Here is a 19563-nt window from a genome sequence, read left to right on the forward strand (position 1 = left end):
AGTGCTCCTCGCTGTCCAGAATTTTTTCGACAGCTCTTTTCTCAATCGCTCCTTATTTCACCATGTTTCCTAGCATCAATCTTCTCTCTACAGTTCATCAGTCCACTGTTATTCACTCTACTGTTCTTTCCTCTTCTATTCTTTATTCTACTCCTTGCTCTCTTAGTCTTCTCTCAACTGCTCCTCTTTCACATGCTTCACTCTACGTCTCTTTTCTATACCACTCCTGACTCCACTGCTCTTATCAACACCACTCCTGACTCTTCTGCTCTTCCCTATACCACTCCTGACTCTTCTGCTCTTCCCTATACCACTCCTGATTCCACTGCTCATATTTATACCACTTCTGACTCTACTGCTCCTCTCTTTACCACCCCTGACTCCACTGCTCTGCTCTATACTACTCCTGACTCTATTGCTCTTCTCTATCCCACTCCTGACTCTACTGCTCTTCTCTATACTACTCCTGACTCTATTGCTCTTCTCTATCCCACTCCTGACTCTACTGCTCTTCTCTATCCCACTCTTGACTCTACTGCTCTTCTCTATACTACTCCTAACTCTATTGCTCTTCTCCACAAAACTCCTGACTCTACTGCTTTTCTCTATAACACTCCTGCCTCCCATACTGTTCTCTACTTTTCTTTTCTATACCACTAGCACCAATGCAGGCACCCTTGTACCATGATGCAAGGGTGTCTGCTTTGTTGGCAGGGCTGTTTTATGGAGGAAGAGGCACCTGCACAGAAACAATCCATGGAGGTTTTTTTCCAGAATGCAGCACACGCAGTAGGAGAAAAAACATGGAGAAATAAATGTATTTCTCCTCGAACCTCCTCCCTTGATGAGGTGTATGATTTTGATGCCTTCTCAAGTTTACACATCTTTGTAAAACTCAGAATGTGCCAAAACCCCTGGATTTTGCATGGGAAAACCCACCACAATGCCCATGGAGCTCTCCCCTATCGTGGTGTAAGGAAACACAGTGACTTGTGCTGCATTGCCTTACACCTTATCTATGAGGCTATGAAAAGCTGTGCATGGCTTCGTAGATAAGGGTCTGCACTCTGCAGTGCCAGAGCACCACAAAGGTGACTCACTGTTGGCGCATGGAGCTTGTTAATATGCCCCTATATTTATAATATATCATAACAGAACTTTATGTACAGGGTCTAGGCCAATTGGGATTGGGGGGTATCCAGACACTCTCGAAATAGGGTCAGGGTTTAAATTTCAAAAATTGAGTGGAGATCGCATGTCCAATGTCCATGCGATCTCCAAAATGGGGCTATAATTAGGCATACACTTAGTACATTTCTTACAACTTTTGTAAATTTAAGGTTAGATTATGGACCACTGGTATTCAGCTTGGAGTTTCCAAAGAGATCTCTATGGTGTGAACATCACATTATCTAACAAGCTGTAATAGGATCAGAGCAGTGAATCTGTGCCCTGGTCATAGACAGGTTTGTACTAGTACTGTACCTGTCACAGGGCCTATACATCCAAAGCCACAGTCATGCTGGCAGCACTTTTTGACCCAAAACAGTTGCTGTCACTGTTGCATGTTCTGGGCAGAGGAATGATCATGCAGGTATATTTAACTGTAGGGCACACACCAGACTTCTCTGTTAATAAAACAACATTTGCAGAGATAGTTCATGACTTTATGATGCAAAGTAATCAACTGTGGATTTCACATGCAAACTACACAATGTCCTCACCCACAGATTTTCAGTAGGAAAAGCATCCTATAAGTCTCAGAATTGCATAGAAAATGAGAAGGACTTATCAGTGTTATGCCCTGGTTGAAATTACTAACATCGTAACTAAAGATATGTGTACATCACAGCCGACATTCATCACAGTCCCAGTTAGACACGCCCCTGTCGTATGGAAGATAGTAGAGTAAAACATTGTATGTATGGAATTCCTTATCTTTTAACACTGTTTTGTGCTATTACTTTTTAGTTGGCAGAGTAAGGAATACGTGTGAGGTGTGATGTGCCCATTATGCACTTGGCATGCATACATGTGAGCGAGATTGTTTATCATTATTTTTTATCTTTCAAGTCTCATGCATAAGAAGGCGTGACATCTAAAATAGGGAATTATGTTACATACATAAGTAAACAATCCTACTTAAGTAAGTTATGGTGAGAGCCACTTATGCATTTCGGGGTCCCCCTCATAGTAGATTAGGTATGATATATATATCTTGACGTTCCATTAATGGACACATCTAGTGAAAGGATGAGTCTGGCCTAAATCTGCTATTTCTCACAGAATCATATGGAGAGAATGAAGGATTGATGAATATATTATGACTTTCACATACACCCCTGGTGACCCCTAAATGACGTCTCTGTATTTAAGGCTTGATACCCATGCCAGACAATGTCCTGAGTGCAGTGTTGTTGCTTTCAGAATCTCCAAAGACCCGGAAGTGACACCAAATAGGACTGCAAACAACAGCGTATGAATTCACTTGTAACATGACTTTCTGCCTTTGTTTACTTTAATAGTTAGCCAGGGATCATTAGCACATGTAAAAAGGCTTTCTATTTGTGTGTGCTGTTTGATGTGTGTCTAGATAAGGGTGAAAAATATCGGCATTAGGTGATTTAGGTGAGAACCGGCTAGGTGGTAACCCTACCTGCGAGCTATGTTCTGATACCACACCATTGCCCCGATTCACAAAGGTAAACTTAGACCAAAAGTCTAAGGGACATTTAGCAGCTCCTAGCACCATTCTAATGCCACATTAGCATCATTCTTTTTAAAATAATGTGGCATTAGAAGGCCAAAAACGCTGCGCCATATTTACAAAATGGCGCAATGCATGCATTGCACCACTTTGCTACCTTTTGCGCAATAGTATGCCTGCACCAGGCATGGTGTATGCAAAGGGGGCATTCCCCTGTTAGCGGAGGAAAAAAAAATCTGCAAAGAAAGTCAAGAGATTTTTATGTGTCATTGTTTTTGACACGTTTAATGCCCGCTCAGAACAGGTGTTAAAGGGAGGCTTCCATTAGTTACTCACTGAAGAAAACACAGTGACAGGTCAGGTGTATTTCAGTGATTAGAGTCCTTTAAAATGCCTGAAATTCCCCAGTTTTGCATGTAATGTGGGCAAAGCACATTGTAACATGTGCCACACCCAGTGTACCTGTTTGCTAAGGGAGCTTGATTAAAAGCTTTTTTCCAAAAGCTTTTAATCAAGCTCCCTCAGCTAACGGGTACAACAAGGAATATGGTGTGAGGTATGGCGTGTCTGCAGTGCTTAGCATAAATAGCAAATTTCAGTGGTTTCATGGTTTTGTATTCACTGAAACATAAGCAACCTTTAACTGTGTGTTTTTCTGTGAATTGCTAGTTTTTTTTTTGTTTTTTTTTATGTATGTCATTCACCTGCCATCGACCCTTCATCACTGCGTTTTGATGAGCACACTATGAGGTGCATAGAAGGTTTGATCTTTGGCCTGACCTGCAGCACCTGCCTGGGTATGAAAATCAAAATTTTACACTAGTACACCTAGGCCCAGATTTAGGAAAAGTGGTGCTTCATTAAATGAAGGGCCACTTTTCTTGTGCCAATTGCACCCCCCCTAATGACACCATGTGTGCGCCATATTATTAATGATACGGCGCACGTTAGGATCAATAGCATCATAATTTCTGATTGGCACTAATCCTCTAAAGTTCATAGAGGCCCATTATAAAACAATTGTGTGCCTCAATTTAATGCCTGCACTGAGCAGTCATTAAAATTATGAGAAAAATGGCGCAGTGGAATCCCACTTTTCTGAGCCTCCTAATGGAGGAAGACCACCCCTTGCATTCATTATGCCTGGCAGAGGCATAATGTGGCGCAAAGATTTACAAAGTGGTGCAATGCGTGCATTGCACCACCTTGTAAATTGGGCACAGCGTTTTTGCCAATCTACCTCCGTATACCACAAACAATGATGCTAATGTGACACTAGGTGGCGCTAGGCCCTTCCTAAATTTGGGCATTAGTTTTTCCTGAATGTGTCCTCGTTTTCCTTGTTACGGTCGAGCATGCATCGCATGCGCTTGCGCATGCGTTTCGCTTGTGAGACGATTTAGGAGTTAGAAAAGGGCTTGGAGCCCCGTCCATGTCACATAAGTGTCTTTCATTGGTTCGTGGGCTTGCCTGTTAAAATCTGCTTGCTTTCATTAGTGGAAGGCACGCATACGTCATGCCTTTTCTGGTGGTTAGCCCTCCTAGAGTGCAGCGACCAAGTACTGAAAACATGCGAGGCTCGCTGTTTCCCGTCAGGTTTATGAACTACTTTTTACCTTTTTTTCGCAGCGCCATCTCGCTTGGCAGAAGTCGAGCACTTTGCATAACATCGACCCTGTTACATAGTTAATTACACTTTTGATGGTTACGTAGATAATTGCACTTTTGCCAATAGGTTTCACTACGAGTGAACTGTAAGCAACTTGATTGTGCGTTTTTTTTCCATTTAATGCAGCAAGAAAAATCCAGTTGGGAGTTAACAACTGCTAATAGCTCTCACTAGGAGGAATGCGAGACCCTGTTACATTGCAAATGCTTGTTTCAGAGAGCCCGAGCACCCACCTGGACTATAGTGTGGCACGTCTCACAGTGCCCTCCCATTTCTGTAGAAATTATTTTTCCTCAGCTTCGTTTTTGTTGTTTTTTGTTACAAAATTGTGATTATCAAACTTTCAGGGAAAAATTATACCCTTTATCAGGCAATCTAGTTGACAGAAATCATTTTTCTAAATTGTGACTTCAAATGGTAATATATACAAAACAATTTCAAACCCTTTCACTGGCATGTTTTTAAAATGTCAATCTCTCAAAAACTACTGAAAGGATTTACAGAAGCATGCTTTCCCAGAAAATGTCCAGTTTCAAAGTGCGAATAGGTTCAGTTGTTGTAACTGAGAGCAAAATGTATAATGGGATCTAAAATGGGAAAGCTCATTTTTTGAGTCCCTATCACTTTAACCTTTTTAATGTGCACAGGTTTGCATGAAGTGTAACAACCTGGACCTCACCTTGCTGCAGTAGACAAAGGCCAAATTTGGCGCACGCTCATCCAAAAGGCCACATTTATGGGCAAATAAAAAAAGATTTTTCTGTGGAAAGTGTAGTGTGAATCATAACTACACAGTAGTGACTGTCACTGTGTAATAATGGAAAATAATATGGAATAGAACGTTTTTGTTCTTTATACTTGAGAATTTTGAATTGTGTTTTTAATTCATATTCAAGTGCACTCAATTATATACTCCTTAAATTGTGCAAAGCAAGAAAAAGATGAGAACAGCAGGAGAAAGAAATCATATTTTGTGAGGCCAATAGAATTATAAAGTTATGATATGCCATGTCATTTATCTTATGTAATGTTATGTAATGCTATGTCATGTCATGCTATCTTATGTAATGTTGTATTATGCTAGGTCATGCCATGTTATTCTATTTAATGTAATTTTATGCTATGGTATATCATGTCATTTTATCTTATCTTATGCAATGTTATGTTATGCTATGTCATGTTGTGTTATGCTATCTCATGTAGTATTCTGTAATGTTGGTCTTCTAAATCCCAACAACTCACTTAAAGGTTTTTGGGTGCTGTATGTGGAGAGGAAGCAGTAGAGCTTAGTAACTGACTCCAGACCCCCAAGATGGTAGATTGTTTGAAGATACTTTACCTCTCACAGCAGACACACATTGTAACCCACAGAGGTTGCAGCACTTCTGAGGCTTCCAACAGTCTGTGTCACTTTGGCACTCTGGGGCAGGCAGGGGCCGATTGCACCCATCTATTTCTTTGGGGCAGGTCCCCGGATGTGGTGCGTCTGTAAAACACCAACAGGATTGAACTAAAAACACAGCCATCCTGAGCTAACAGCACAACTGCCACAGGCTGTTCACAGATCATCACACTGAATTATCCTTATAGATTGCTTGACTCCTTTGGAACTAAGGGGAAAAAGCTTCGAATATCTTCAGAGAAACTGCACACTGCTGAAACTACCATCTCTTGAAGGTTACATTAAGGTGCCTCATATAGAACCCCTTTCCTCCCTCTCATATCATCCTCCTTCTCCCTCTTCTACTCTCCTATTTGTCTTCCCCCACACTATTTTCTCTGTGACTCCTCAGTCTACAGCTCTTCTCTAGAACTCCTCATTTTACTTCTGTCCTACGTACACTCATCTCCATACTGCTGATAGCTCTACTGATCTCCACTCTACCCTGTTCTTTCTATTGCTGTTCTCTCTAATGTGCCTTAGGCCATATGTATGAACAAATTTTTTCCGATTGACACAGAATGGGAAAAACCCTTTGCTACATCTGGCCCTTAATCTCTTATTTCTTGCCACTCTTTTTTCTATCACTCCTCACCCCTTCACTTCAACGTACCACTCCTGACTCCACTGGACCTCTCTATACCACTCTTTTCTAGTGCTCCTCGCTGTCCAGAATTTTTTCGACAGCTCTTTTCTCAATCGCTCCTTATTTCACCATGTTTCCTAGCATCAATCTTCTCTCTACAGTTCATCAGTCCACTGTTATTCACTCTACTGTTCTTTCCTCTTCTATTCTTTATTCTACTCCTTGCTCTCTTAGTCTTCTCTCAACTGCTCCTCTTTCACATGCTTCACTCTACGTCTCTTTTCTATACCACTCCTGACTCCACTGCTCTTATCAACACCACTCCTGACTCTTCTGCTCTTCCCTATAACACTCCTGACTCTTCTGCTCTTCCCTATACCACTCCTGATTCCACTGCTCATATTTATACCATTCCTGACTCTACTGCTCCTCTCTTTACCACCCCTGACTCCACTGCTCTGCTCTATACTACTCCTGACTCTATTGCTCTTCTCTATCCCACTCCTGACTCTACTGCTCTTCTCTATACTACTCCTGACTCTATTGCTCTTCTCTATCCCACTCCTGACTCTACTGCTCTTCTCTATCCCACTCTTGACTCTACTGCTCTTCTCTATACTACTCCTAACTCTATTGCTCTTCTCCACAAAACTCCTGACTCTACTGCTTTTCTCTATAACACTCCTGCCTCCCATACTGTTCTCTACTTTTCTTTTCTATACCACTAGCACCAATGCAGGCACCCTTGTACCATGATGCAAGGGTGTCTGCTTTGTTGGCAGGGCTGTTTTATGGAGGAAGAGGCACCTGCACAGAAACAATCCATGGAGGTTTTTTTCCAGAATGCAGCACACGCAGTAGGAGAAAAAACATGGAGAAATAAATGTATTTCTCCTCGAACCTCCTCCCTTGATGAGGTGTATGATTTTGATGCCTTCTCAAGTTTACACATCTTTGTAAAACTCAGAATGTGCCAAAACCCATGGATTTTGCATGGGAAAACCCACCACAATGCCCATGGAGCTCTCCCCTATCGTGGTGTAAGGAAACACAGTGACTTGTGCTGCATTGCCTTACACCTTATCTATGAGGCTATGAAAAGCTGTGCATGGCTTCGTAGATAAGGGTCTGCACTCTGCAGTGCCAGAGCACCACAAAGGTGACTCACTGTTGGCGCATGGAGCTTGTTAATATGCCCCTATATTTATAATATATCATAACAGAACTTTATGTACAGGGTCTAGGCCAATTGGGATTGGGGGGTATCCAGACACTCTCGAAATAGGGTCAGGGTTTAAATTTCAAAAATTGAGTGGAGATCGCATGTCCAATGTCCATGCGATCTCCAAAATGGGGCTATAATTAGGCATACACTTAGTACATTTCTTACAACTTTTGTAAATTTAAGGTTAGATTATGGACCACTGGTATTCAGCTTGGAGTTTCCAAAGAGATCTCTATGGTGTGAACATCACATTATCTAACAAGCTGTAATAGGATCAGAGCAGTGAATCTGTGCCCTGGTCATAGACAGGTTTGTACTAGTACTGTACCTGTCACAGGGTCTATACATCCAAAGCCACAGTCATGCTGGCAGCACTTTTTGACCCAAAACAGTTGCTGTCACTGTTGCATGTTCTGGGCAGAGGAATGATCATGCAGGTATATTTAACTGTAGGGCACACACCAGACTTCTCTGTTAATAAAACAACATTTGCAGAGATAGTTCATGACTTTATGATGCAAAGTAATCAACTGTGGATTTCACATGCAAACTACACAATGTCCTCACCCACAGATTTTCAGTAGGAAAAGCATCCTATAAGTCTCAGAATTGCATAGAAAATGAGAAGGACTTATCAGTGTTATGCCCTGGTTGAAATTACTAACATCGTAACTAAAGATATGTGTACATCACAGCCGACATTCATCACAGTCCCAGTTAGACACGCCCCTGTCGTATGGAAGATAGTAGAGTAAAACATTGTATGTATGGAATTCCTTATCTTTTAACACTGTTTTGTGCTATTACTTTTTAGTTGGCAGAGTAAGGAATACGTGTGAGGTGTGATGTGCCCATTATGCACTTGGCATGCATACATGTGAGCGAGATTGTTTATCATTATTTTTTATCTTTCAAGTCTCATGCATAAGAAGGCGTGACATCTAAAATAGGGAATTATGTTACATACATAAGTAAACAATCCTACTTAAGTAAGTTATGGTGAGAGCCACTTATGCATTTCGGGGTCCCCCTCATAGTAGATTAGGTATGATATATATATCTTGACGTTCCATTAATGGACACATCTAGTGAAAGGATGAGTCTGGCCTAAATCTGCTATTTCTCACAGAATCATATGGAGAGAATGAAGGATTGATGAATATATTATGACTTTCACATACACCCCTGGTGACCCCTAAATGACGTCTCTGTATTTAAGGCTTGATACCCATGCCAGACAATGTCCTGAGTGCAGTGTTGTTGCTTTCAGAATCTCCAAAGACCCGGAAGTGACACCAAATAGGACTGCAAACAACAGCGTATGAATTCACTTGTAACATGACTTTCTGCCTTTGTTTACTTTAATAGTTAGCCAGGGATCATTAGCACATGTAAAAAGGCTTTCTATTTGTGTGTGCTGTTTGATGTGTGTCTAGATAAGGGTGAAAAATATCGGCATTAGGTGATTTAGGTGAGAACCGGCTAGGTGGTAACCCTACCTGCGAGCTATGTTCTGATACCACACCATTGCCCCGATTCACAAAGGTAAACTTAGACCAAAAGTCTAAGGGACATTTAGCAGCTCCTAGCACCATTCTAATGCCACATTAGCATCATTCTTTTTAAAATAATGTGGCATTAGAAGGCCAAAAACGCTGCGCCATATTTACAAAATGGCGCAATGCATGCATTGCACCACTTTGCTACCTTTTGCGCAATAGTATGCCTGCACCAGGCATGGTGTATGCAAAGGGGGCATTCCCCTGTTAGCGGAGGAAAAAAAAATCTGCAAAGTAAGTCAAGAGATTTTTATGTGTCATTGTTTTTGACACGTTTAATGCCCGCTCAGAACAGGTGTTAAAGGGAGGCTTCCATTAGTTACTCACTGAAGAAAACACAGTGACAGGTCAGGTGTATTTCAGTGATTAGAGTCCTTTAAAATGCCTGAAATTCCCCAGTTTTGCATGTAATGTGGGCAAAGCACATTGTAACATGTGCCACACCCAGTGTACCTGTTTGCTAAGGGAGCTTGATTAAAAGCTTTTTTCCAAAAGCTTTTAATCAAGCTCCCTCAGCTAACGGGTACAACAAGGAATATGGTGTGAGGTATGGCGTGTCTGCAGTGCTTAGCATAAATAGCAAATTTCAGTGGTTTCATGGTTTTGTATTCACTGAAACATAAGCAACCTTTAACTGTGTGTTTTTCTGTGAATTGCTAGTTTTTTTTTTGTTTTTTTTTATGTATGTCATTCACCTGCCATCGACCCTTCATCACTGCGTTTTGATGAGCACACTATGAGGTGCATAGAAGGTTTGATCTTTGGCCTGACCTGCAGCACCTGCCTGGGTATGAAAATCAAAATTTTACACTAGTACACCTAGGCCCAGATTTAGGAAAAGTGGTGCTTCATTAAATGAAGGGCCACTTTTCTTGTGCCAATTGCACCCCCCCTAATGCCACCATGTGTGCGCCATATTATTAATGATACGGCGCACGTTAGGATCAATAGCATCATAATTTCTGATTGGCACTAATCCTCTAAAGTTCATAGAGGCCCATTATAAAACAATTGTGTGCCTCAATTTAATGCCTGCACTGAGCAGTCATTAAAATTACGAGAAAAATGGCGCAGTGGAATCCCACTTTTCTGAGCCTCCTAATGGAGGAAGACCACCCCTTGCATTCATTATGCCTGGCAGAGGCATAATGTGGCGCAAAGATTTACAAAGTGGTGCAATGCGTGCATTGCACCACCTTGTAAATTGGGCACAGCGTTTTTGCCAATCTACCTCCGTATACCACAAACAATGATGCTAATGTGACACTAGGTGGCGCTAGGCCCTTCCTAAATTTGGGCATTAGTTTTTCCTGAATGTGTCCTCGTTTTCCTTGTTACGGTCGAGCATGCATCGCATGCGCTTGCGCATGCGTTTCTCTTGTGAGACGATTTAGGAGTTAGAAAAGGGCTTGGAGCCCCGTCCATGTCACATAAGTGTCTTTCATTGGTTCGTGGGCTTGCCTGTTAAAATCTGCTTGCTTTCATTAGTGGAAGGCACGCATACGTCATGCCTTTTCTGGTGGTTAGCCCTCCTAGAGTGCAGCGACCAAGTACTGAAAACATGCGAGGCTCGCTGTTTCCCGTCAGGTTTATGAACTACTTTTTACCTTTTTTTCGCAGCGCGATCTCGCTTGGCAGAAGTCGAGCACTTTGCATAACATCGACCCTGTTACATAGTTAATTACACTTTTGATGGTTACGTAGATAATTGCACTTTTGCCGATAGGTTTCACTACGAGTGAACTGTAAGCAACTTGATTGTGCGTTTTTTTTCCATTTAATGCAGCAAGAAAAATCCAGTTGGGAGTTAACAACTGCTAATAGCTCTCACTAGGAGGAATGCGAGACCCTGTTACATTGCAAATGCTTGTTTCAGAGAGCCCGAGCACCCACCTGGACTATAGTGTGGCACGTCTCACAGTGCCCTCCCATTTCTGTAGAAATTATTTTTCCTCAGCTTCGTTTTTGTTGTTTTTTGTTACTAAATTGTGATTATCAAACTTTCAGGGAAAAATTATACCCTTTATCAGGCAATCTAGTTGACAGAAATCATTTTTCAAAATTGTGACTTCAAATGGTAATATATACAAAACAATTTCAAACCCTTTCACTGGCATGTTTTTAAAATGTCAATCTCTCAAAAACTACTGAAAGGATTTACAGAAGCATGCTGTCCCAGAAAATGTCCAGTTTCAAAGTGCGAATAGGTTCAGTTGTTGTAACTGAGAGCAAAATGTATAATGGGATCTAAAATGGGAAAGCTCATTTTTTGAGTCCCTATCACTTTAACCTTTTTAATGTGCACAGGTTTGCATGAAGTGTAACAACCTGGACCTCACCTTGCTGCAGTAGACAAAGGCCAAATTTGGCGCACGCTCATCCAAAAGGCCACATTTATGGGCAAATAAAAAAAGATTTTTCTGTGGAAAGTGTAGTGTGAATCATAACTACACAGTAGTGACTGTCACTGTGTAATAATGGAAAATAATATGGAATAGAACGTTTTTGTTCTTTATACTTGAGAATTTTGAATTGTGTTTTTAATTCATATTCAAGTGCACTCAATTATATACTCCTTAAATTGTGCAAAGCAAGAAAAAGATGAGAACAGCAGGAGAAAGAAATCATATTTTGTGAGGCCAATAGAATTATAAAGTTATGATATGCCATGTCATTTATCTTATGTAATGTTATGTAATGCTATGTCATGTCATGCTATCTTATGTAATGTTGTATTATGCTAGGTCATGCCATGTTATTCTATTTAATGTAATTTTATGCTATGGTATATCATGTCATTTTATCTTATCTTATGCAATGTTATGTTATGCTATGTCATGTTGTGTTATGCTATCTCATGTAGTATTCTGTAATGTTGGTCTTCTAAATCCCAACAACTCACTTAAAGGTTTTTGGGTGCTGTATGTGGAGAGGAAGCAGTAGAGCTTAGTAACTGACTCCAGACCCCCAAGATGGTAGATTGTTTGAAGATACTTTACCTCTCACAGCAGACACACATTGTAACCCACAGAGGTTGCAGCACTTCTGAGTCTTCCAACAGTCTGTGTCACTTTGGCACTCTGGGGCAGGCAGGGGCAGATTGCACCCATCTATTTCTTTGGGGCAGGTCCCCGGATGTGGTGCGTCTGTAAAACACCAACAGGATTGAACTAAAAACACAGCCATCCTGAGCTAACAGCACAACTGCCACAGGCTGTTCACAGATCATCACACCGAATTATCCTTATAGATTGCTTGACTCCTTTGGAACTAAGGGGAAAAAGCTTCCAATATCTTCAGAGAAACTGCACACTGCTGAAACTACCATCTCTTGTAGGTTACATTAAGGTGCCTCATATAGAAACCCTTTCCTCCCTCTCATATCATCCTCCTTCTCCCTCTTCTACTCTCCTATTTGTCTTCCCCCACACTATTTTCTCTGTGACTCCTCAGTCTACAGCTCTTCTCTAGAACTCCTCATTTTACTTCTGTCCTACGTACACTCATCTCCATACTGCTGATAGCTCTACTGATCTCCACTCTACCCTGTTCTTTCTATTGCTGTTCTCTCTAATGTGCCTTAGGCCATATGTATGAACAAATTTTTTCCGATTGACACAGAATGGGAAAAACCCTTTGCTACATCTGGCCCTTAATCTCTTATTTCTTGCCACTCTTTTTTCTATCACTCCTCACCCCTTCACTTCAACGTACCACTCCTGACTCCACTGGACCTCTCTATACCACTCTTTTCTAGTGCTCCTCGCTGTCCAGAATTTTTTCGACAGCTCTTTTCTCAATCGCTCCTTATTTCACCATGTTTCCTAGCATCAATCTTCTCTCTACAGTTCATCAGTCCACTGTTATTCACTCTACTGTTCTTTCCTCTTCTATTCTTTATTCTACTCCTTGCTCTCTTAGTCTTCTCTCAACTGCTCCTCTTTCACATGCTTCACTCTACGTCTCTTTTCTATACCACTCCTGACTCCACTGCTCTTATCAACACCACTCCTGACTCTTCTGCTCTTCCCTATACCAGTCCTGACTCTTCTGCTCTTCCCTATACCACTCCTGATTCCACTGCTCATATTTATACCACTCCTGACTCTACTGCTCCTCTCTTTACCACCCCTGACTCCACTGCTCTGCTCTATACTACTCCTGACTCTATTGCTCTTCTCTATCCCACTCCTGACTCTACTGCTCTTCTCTATACTACTCCTGACTCTATTGCTCTTCTCTATCCCACTCCTGACTCTACTGCTCTTCTCTATCCCACTCTTGACTCTACTGCTCTTCTCTATACTACTCCTAACTCTATTGCTCTTCTCCACAAAACTCCTGACTCTACTGCTTTTCTCTATAACACTCCTGCCTCCCATACTGTTCTCTACTTTTCTTTTCTATACCACTAGCACCAATGCAGGCACCCTTGTACCATGATGCAAGGGTGTCTGCTTTGTTGGCAGGGCTGTTTTATGGAGGAAGAGGCACCTGCACAGAAACAATCCATGGAGGTTTTTTTCCAGAATGCAGCACACGCAGTAGGAGAAAAAACATGGAGAAATAAATGTATTTCTCCTCGAACCTCCTCCCTTGATGAGGTGTATGATTTTGATGCCTTCTCAAGTTTACACATCTTTGTAAAACTCAGAATGTGCCAAAACCCATGGATTTTGCATGGGAAAACCCACCACAATGCCCATGGAGCTCTCCCCTATCGTGGTGTAAGGAAACACAGTGACTTGTGCTGCAGTGCCTTACACCTTATCTATGAGGCTATGAAAAGCTGTGCATGGCTTCGTAGATAAGGGTCTGCACTCTGTAGTGCCAGAGCACCACAAAGGTGACTCACTGTTGGCGCATGGAGCTTGTTAATATGCCCCTATATTTATAATATATCATAACAGAACTTTATGTACAGGGTCTAGGCCAATTGGGATTGGGGGGTATCCAGACACTCTCGAAATAGGGTCAGGGTTTAAATTTCAAAAATTGAGTTGATAATCTACCGAAACAAGAGCTGTGATGTGCTAGTGATAATATTATCCCAAAATATGAATTTTATTTCGGTTTTGGAAGACAATGTTAGGAAGGAAGGGTCAGTTCAGAAAGTCCAAAGCCATAGTTTGGTGAGCCAAGATTCAATATACCTGAACCAGGGAAAAGTGGTGTTCTCATCTAGTTCCAAAAGTTCTCTCATACCCTTCTGATATGGAGCAAGCTCCTGTACTGTCCAAATCCTCACCTGGAAGAGAAGAGGCCTTAACACTGCTACATGCTCTTCTCTCTTGAGTGCACCATCATAGAACATGGGGATAAGGGGAGTGTTTTTGGGACACGTATTCTCACTCTGGGTCAGCCTTTTAACATTTGAATGTCCCCCAAATTTTGGCACCATATAGGGCCACTACTTGTGCTTTTAAGTTATAGAGGTCAATAGTGGGAAGACTGGTCTGGGCAATGTTGCCTGATGATTTTTAAAGATTGCCATAGCTCTATGCTGAAGTACTGCCCTTTGTTTTGAATGTGCAAAGCACAGGATAATTTACTATCAAGCATAATAGCCAGACACTAAAGTTTTGCTACACGTTCAAGCATCTTCTGCTGCAGAAATAAATCTCCTCTGAATGACTTGTGGGGTCTGATCCCCCTAAATTTGGTCTTAGTGGCATTAATCTCCAGTCCCTTGTTTTCACAATATGTGTTAAAATGTTCCAATAATTGCTGCAAGCCTCTAGATGTTTGGCATATCAGAAGGGTATTATATGTGAATAAAAGTGCGGGAACTGGACCCCATCTAACTTTGGAGAGTCATTATTGCATTTTAGGAGAGCCATGATAACATCATATATGTAAAGTGAGAAAAGTGTAGGCACAAGCACACAATTTTGTCTCACACACATACATTTAGGGATATGATCACTAAGTTCACCCTAAGGTCCCCAGTGGACCTGAACATAATTCTAATGATGTAATCTTTTTACTTGGATAAGAAAGCCCGCAGGAGCTCCCAGCTCCTTGAGTGAAGCCCACAACGAACCCCTCAGAAATAGATCAAAAGCTGTGCTTGGATCTACAAAAGCAATATATAAATGGACAACATTCAATTTTGTGTATTTCCAGATAATAAGAATGAACCTAAACACCTGATCTACTGTGGTCCCTCTTGATCTAAATCCCTCCTGATAAGGTGACACAAAGTTATTGACCCCTATCCAGTCTGGAAGGTTATTCAGAATCTGCCTCACATAGACCTTCTGTAGAGTGTCCAGGAGGCTAATTGGTCTTTTGTTTCCTGATTGTATAAATCTCCTTTTTTGTGTATGGGAAATATCCCTGCACCTTTCCAAGTATTGGGACTCCGAAAGCTATAGAATTGCACAACAGATTAATAGTTGGGAACCATATTGATAGATTGTGTTGCAGTAACTCCCTTGGGAATTTATATGGCCCAGGGGCCTTGCACGATTTCATAGCCTCTATGGCTACCTTTGTCTCCCCAAGGATACAATATGGTTGTACTGACATGTCCCTTAATGAGTAACCACATACAAGGTTAAACGGGCTGTGCAGAGTAGGTCATCATCATCATTATTGCCTTATTAGTAGAGATTAGCAAAGTGTTCCACCCATTTGTTTGAAGTCAAATATGATTCATTCTGTGAGCCTGGTTCCTTGGTTCCATTGGCTATGATTTCCCAGAAGGTCCTATTGTCTCCATACTTTGCTGTCTCAACTAAATCTAACCAGTTTGAATTATCCCGGTTATGCTTGGCTGCTTCCAGTGCTCCCGCATACTGAGCTCTAGCTACACATGCCTCACATAGGATTTAGATTTTAAAGCTTTCATTAGGACTGTTTTTGCCTGCAACTTTCCTACATTTACCAGGGATTACTCAAGATGTTTTCTATTGAAAGTGCAGATTTGCTGGCGCTTTGGTTAAAAGTGCTTTTAAAGTACCAGCCAAAATATTATGTGTCTCGACTATAGGGTTATCAGAAACAGGGAACCCTAGAATAAGCATTAGAAATATCAGTTAAAACCTTTGTGTTTCCCAATATCAAGGGCCACTTAATTGATCTACAATAATTTCCCACCATTGGTAATAAAGCAGGGGTGCTGACAGAGACACCCAGTTCCTCGATAAAAGATTCTGACAACATTAGTAATGATTACTATTGTCTCAGATATCTATCTTGAGATTTAACATCTTGTCCACATAGTGAAAATATTCGATCTTTGATCTAGTCACACCTCTCTTAAAGGTGGAAGAACCTAGCTTGTCTGAATCAGATCTGCCATTAAAAGTCAGCAGGCCATTTTTACTATAAAAAGGGCCATCTGCATGGCGGCCACCACACAGGGGACATAAGAGCTAGAGTGAAGAGAGAGTATACCCCATGACACATCCTCCTCCACTGTGGCCAGATCAAAGCCACAAAGTAGCTCATATCTAATATTAATACCCTCCAATGACAATACTGCTCTTTGTTTTAATGGTGTTCATAACATTTTCCGATACATTAGCAGTGGTGGATTCCATGTTCCTCTGTCTCGGCCTGATGTAAAATTAAAGAAATACAAACTGCGCCCTTTTAGAGTGTAGATTTTTAATCCAAGATTTACCCTAAACATCAAGGCCCCATGGCACTGGTAGAGGCAATGGCTTTAACACAGAGGGCCTTATTATGACCCTGGCGGCCGACGGTACCACCGCCAGTGTATTATGACCGTGGCGCATTAGCCACAGACATACCGCCGGCCCCTGCGCTTGACTACCAGGCTTCCTCCAAGCCTGAATTCTGGGCAGTGAAATGCGCGACGGGTACTGCTGCACCCGCTGCACATCAACATTGCTGCCGGCTCTATTATGAGCCGGCTGCAATGTTGATGTGACTTTTCTGCTGGGCCAGCGGACAGAAATGCTGTTTCCGTCCGCTGGGCCAGTGAAAAAGTCATAATAGAGAGCCACCAATACTGGCAGCTCTGGCGGTAAAGTGGCCCCCGCGGCTTCGCTGTCTTTTTGAAAGACCGGGAAGTCGCAATGAGGGCCAGAATGTTTTACATCCTGGTTTATGAGGTAAATACGTTAACCAGGTTTCATGTAACATACAGAGATGGAATCACTCAATATAATTCTGCCAAAAGGGGTTTGAGAGTTTTTGTCTAAGCCCAGCGATGCTTCATGAAAGTCTATTTAAGGTCTCAACAGATTGAAAGTCGGCATGCTTGGGAGAGGAGACACCAATCATTACATCCATATGGTGCACTATAGAGATCTCTTTAGAGTCGTAAGCTACCCGACTTGATTCTTTCACAATATCAGGGCTTAGAGGTGGAAATGTCTCATAGTGCAGAGTATAATTCATCCTAGACAAGCCTATTTGATGGGATGTCACTGCAGGGAAAGAGAGTCAATCTATGGACTCCAAATTAGACGAGGTATGATCTGTAATTGCTTGAAAATGTATGTTCCTATTAGATGACATGGGTCTCTTGTAGCCTGAGCAGTACCTGCAGGTGTTACAGCAGGTATAGGTAAGGAACTGTTCCTCAGATTTCTACTGTCAATCAATGGAATTTGTAAAGCACTCAACTGCTTAAGCCGAAGTGTCCCAGCACTCTAATGCAGAGACTGAGAACAGAAGGGGGTTTACCATGACTACTTTTGGTTAAAGATCCAAGTTTTTAATTGCTTCCTAAAACAGTGTTTGGACTTGGCCATACAATGTTTAATTGGCAGAGAATTTCAGAGTTTTGTCATTGGTACTGAAAAAAACCTACCACCACAACTGACTTTAGCGAACCTGGGGATATGCATAACTCAAAGGTGGTTAGATCTCAGGGACTTCTCCTGGTGGTACCTTCCAAGTCTGTTTCTTAGGTAACGGGGGCTTTGCCCTCCAGTGCTCTAAAAAAAGTGAGGGCCTTAAATTGAATCCTTTTTGCCATATGTAGCCAAGGGAGCTGCTTCAGATGGGGTGAGATGTTTAGGTGAAGCGGGACCCGCCGTATCAGCCTAGCAGCTGTATTCGGTATTGTTAGAAATGGGGTCTTTGGTTGACAGTCAGGTTACCCCCTGTTCAAGCAAGGACCCTCACTCTAGTCAGGGTAAAAGAGAATCACCCTCAGCTAACCCCTGCTTACCCCCTTGTTAGCTTGGCAGAGCAGTAGGCTTAACTTCAGAGTGCTAGGTGTAAAGTATTTGTACCAACACCCACAGTAACTTAATGAAAACACTACAAAATTACACAAAACCAGTTTAGAAAAAGTAGGAAATATTTATCTAAACAAAACAAGACCAAAACGACAAAGATCCGACAAATACAAGTTATGAATTCTTAAAGATTAAACTCAAAAATAGCGCTTAGAAACAAAAAATGCTTCGATGAGGTGTTAACACGGCGTCGTGACGGAGTCGTTCCCAACAAGCCTACACCAGCGGCGCCGGACACGGAGTCACGTAGGCCCCCCCAAGTACAGTACCTTTGGTGAAGAGTGAAAACAAGTCGGTGCGCGAAGTCGGGTTCGCGGCATCGGTGCGAAACGTTGAATCCGCGCACTTCGAGCGGCGTCGGTCACGACATTGTGTGGCGACTTCCACGGAGTCGCGGACTTCAGTGGCGTCAGGACTGCAAAGGTCATCGCGTTCCAGCGAAGATCACGGAGTCGGTTGCAGGCGGCGTACCCGGATTCAGCAGCGGCGTCGTTCCAAAGTCGCCGAAGTCGATTTCCTTGGATTTCCACTAGCTTTCCTTTCAAGGGCCCAGGAACTGGATAGGGCACCACTTGTCAGAGCAGGAGTCTCTCCAGAGACTCCGGTGCTGGCAGAGAGAAGTCTTTGCTGTCCCTGAGACTTCAAACAACAGGAGGCAAGCTCTAAATCAAGCCCTTGGAGATTTCTTCACAAGATGGAAAGCACACAAACTCCAGTCTTTGCCCTCTTACTCTGGCAGAAGCAGCAACTGCAGGATAGCTCCACAAAGCCCAGTCACAGGCAGGGCAGCAATTCTCCTCAGCTCTTCAGCTCTTCTCCAGACAGAGGTTCCTCCCATTTCCAGAAGTGTTCTCCAGTCTGTGGTTTTGGGTGCCCTTCTTATATCCAATTTCTCTTTTGAAATAGGCCTACTTCAAAGTAAAGTCTCTTTTGAATGTGAAATCGTGCCTTGCCCAGGCCAGGCCCCAGACACTCACCAGGGGGTCGGAGACAGCATTGTGTGAGGATAGGCACAGCCCTTTCAGGTGTAAGTGATCACTCCTCCCCTCTCTCCTAGCACAGATGGCTCATCAGGAAATGCAGACTACACCCCAGCTCCTTTTGTGTCACTGTCTAGTGTGAGGTGCAACCAGCCCAACTGTTAAACTGACCCAG

The 19563-nt window shown here is 42.3% G+C and overlaps 1 protein-coding gene across 1 annotated transcript in view; it reads right to left on the reverse strand.

Moving 5' to 3' along the window:
- Positions 1–19563, reverse strand: part of LOC138296982 (WAP four-disulfide core domain protein 8-like) — a 158438-nt gene that overhangs the window by 51835 nt on the left and 87040 nt on the right. Inside the window, exons 3-4 of the mRNA XM_069236499.1 lie at positions 12187–12333; positions 5716–5862 (exon numbers count right to left, since the gene is read on the reverse strand). Of these exons, the coding sequence (XP_069092600.1) occupies positions 5716–5862; positions 12187–12333 (294 nt within the window). The remainder of the gene's footprint in view (positions 1–5715; positions 5863–12186; positions 12334–19563) is intronic.

This window comes from Pleurodeles waltl, chromosome 5, assembly GCF_031143425.1.
Source record: "Pleurodeles waltl isolate 20211129_DDA chromosome 5, aPleWal1.hap1.20221129, whole genome shotgun sequence".
NCBI lineage: Eukaryota > Metazoa > Chordata > Amphibia > Caudata > Salamandridae > Pleurodeles > Pleurodeles waltl.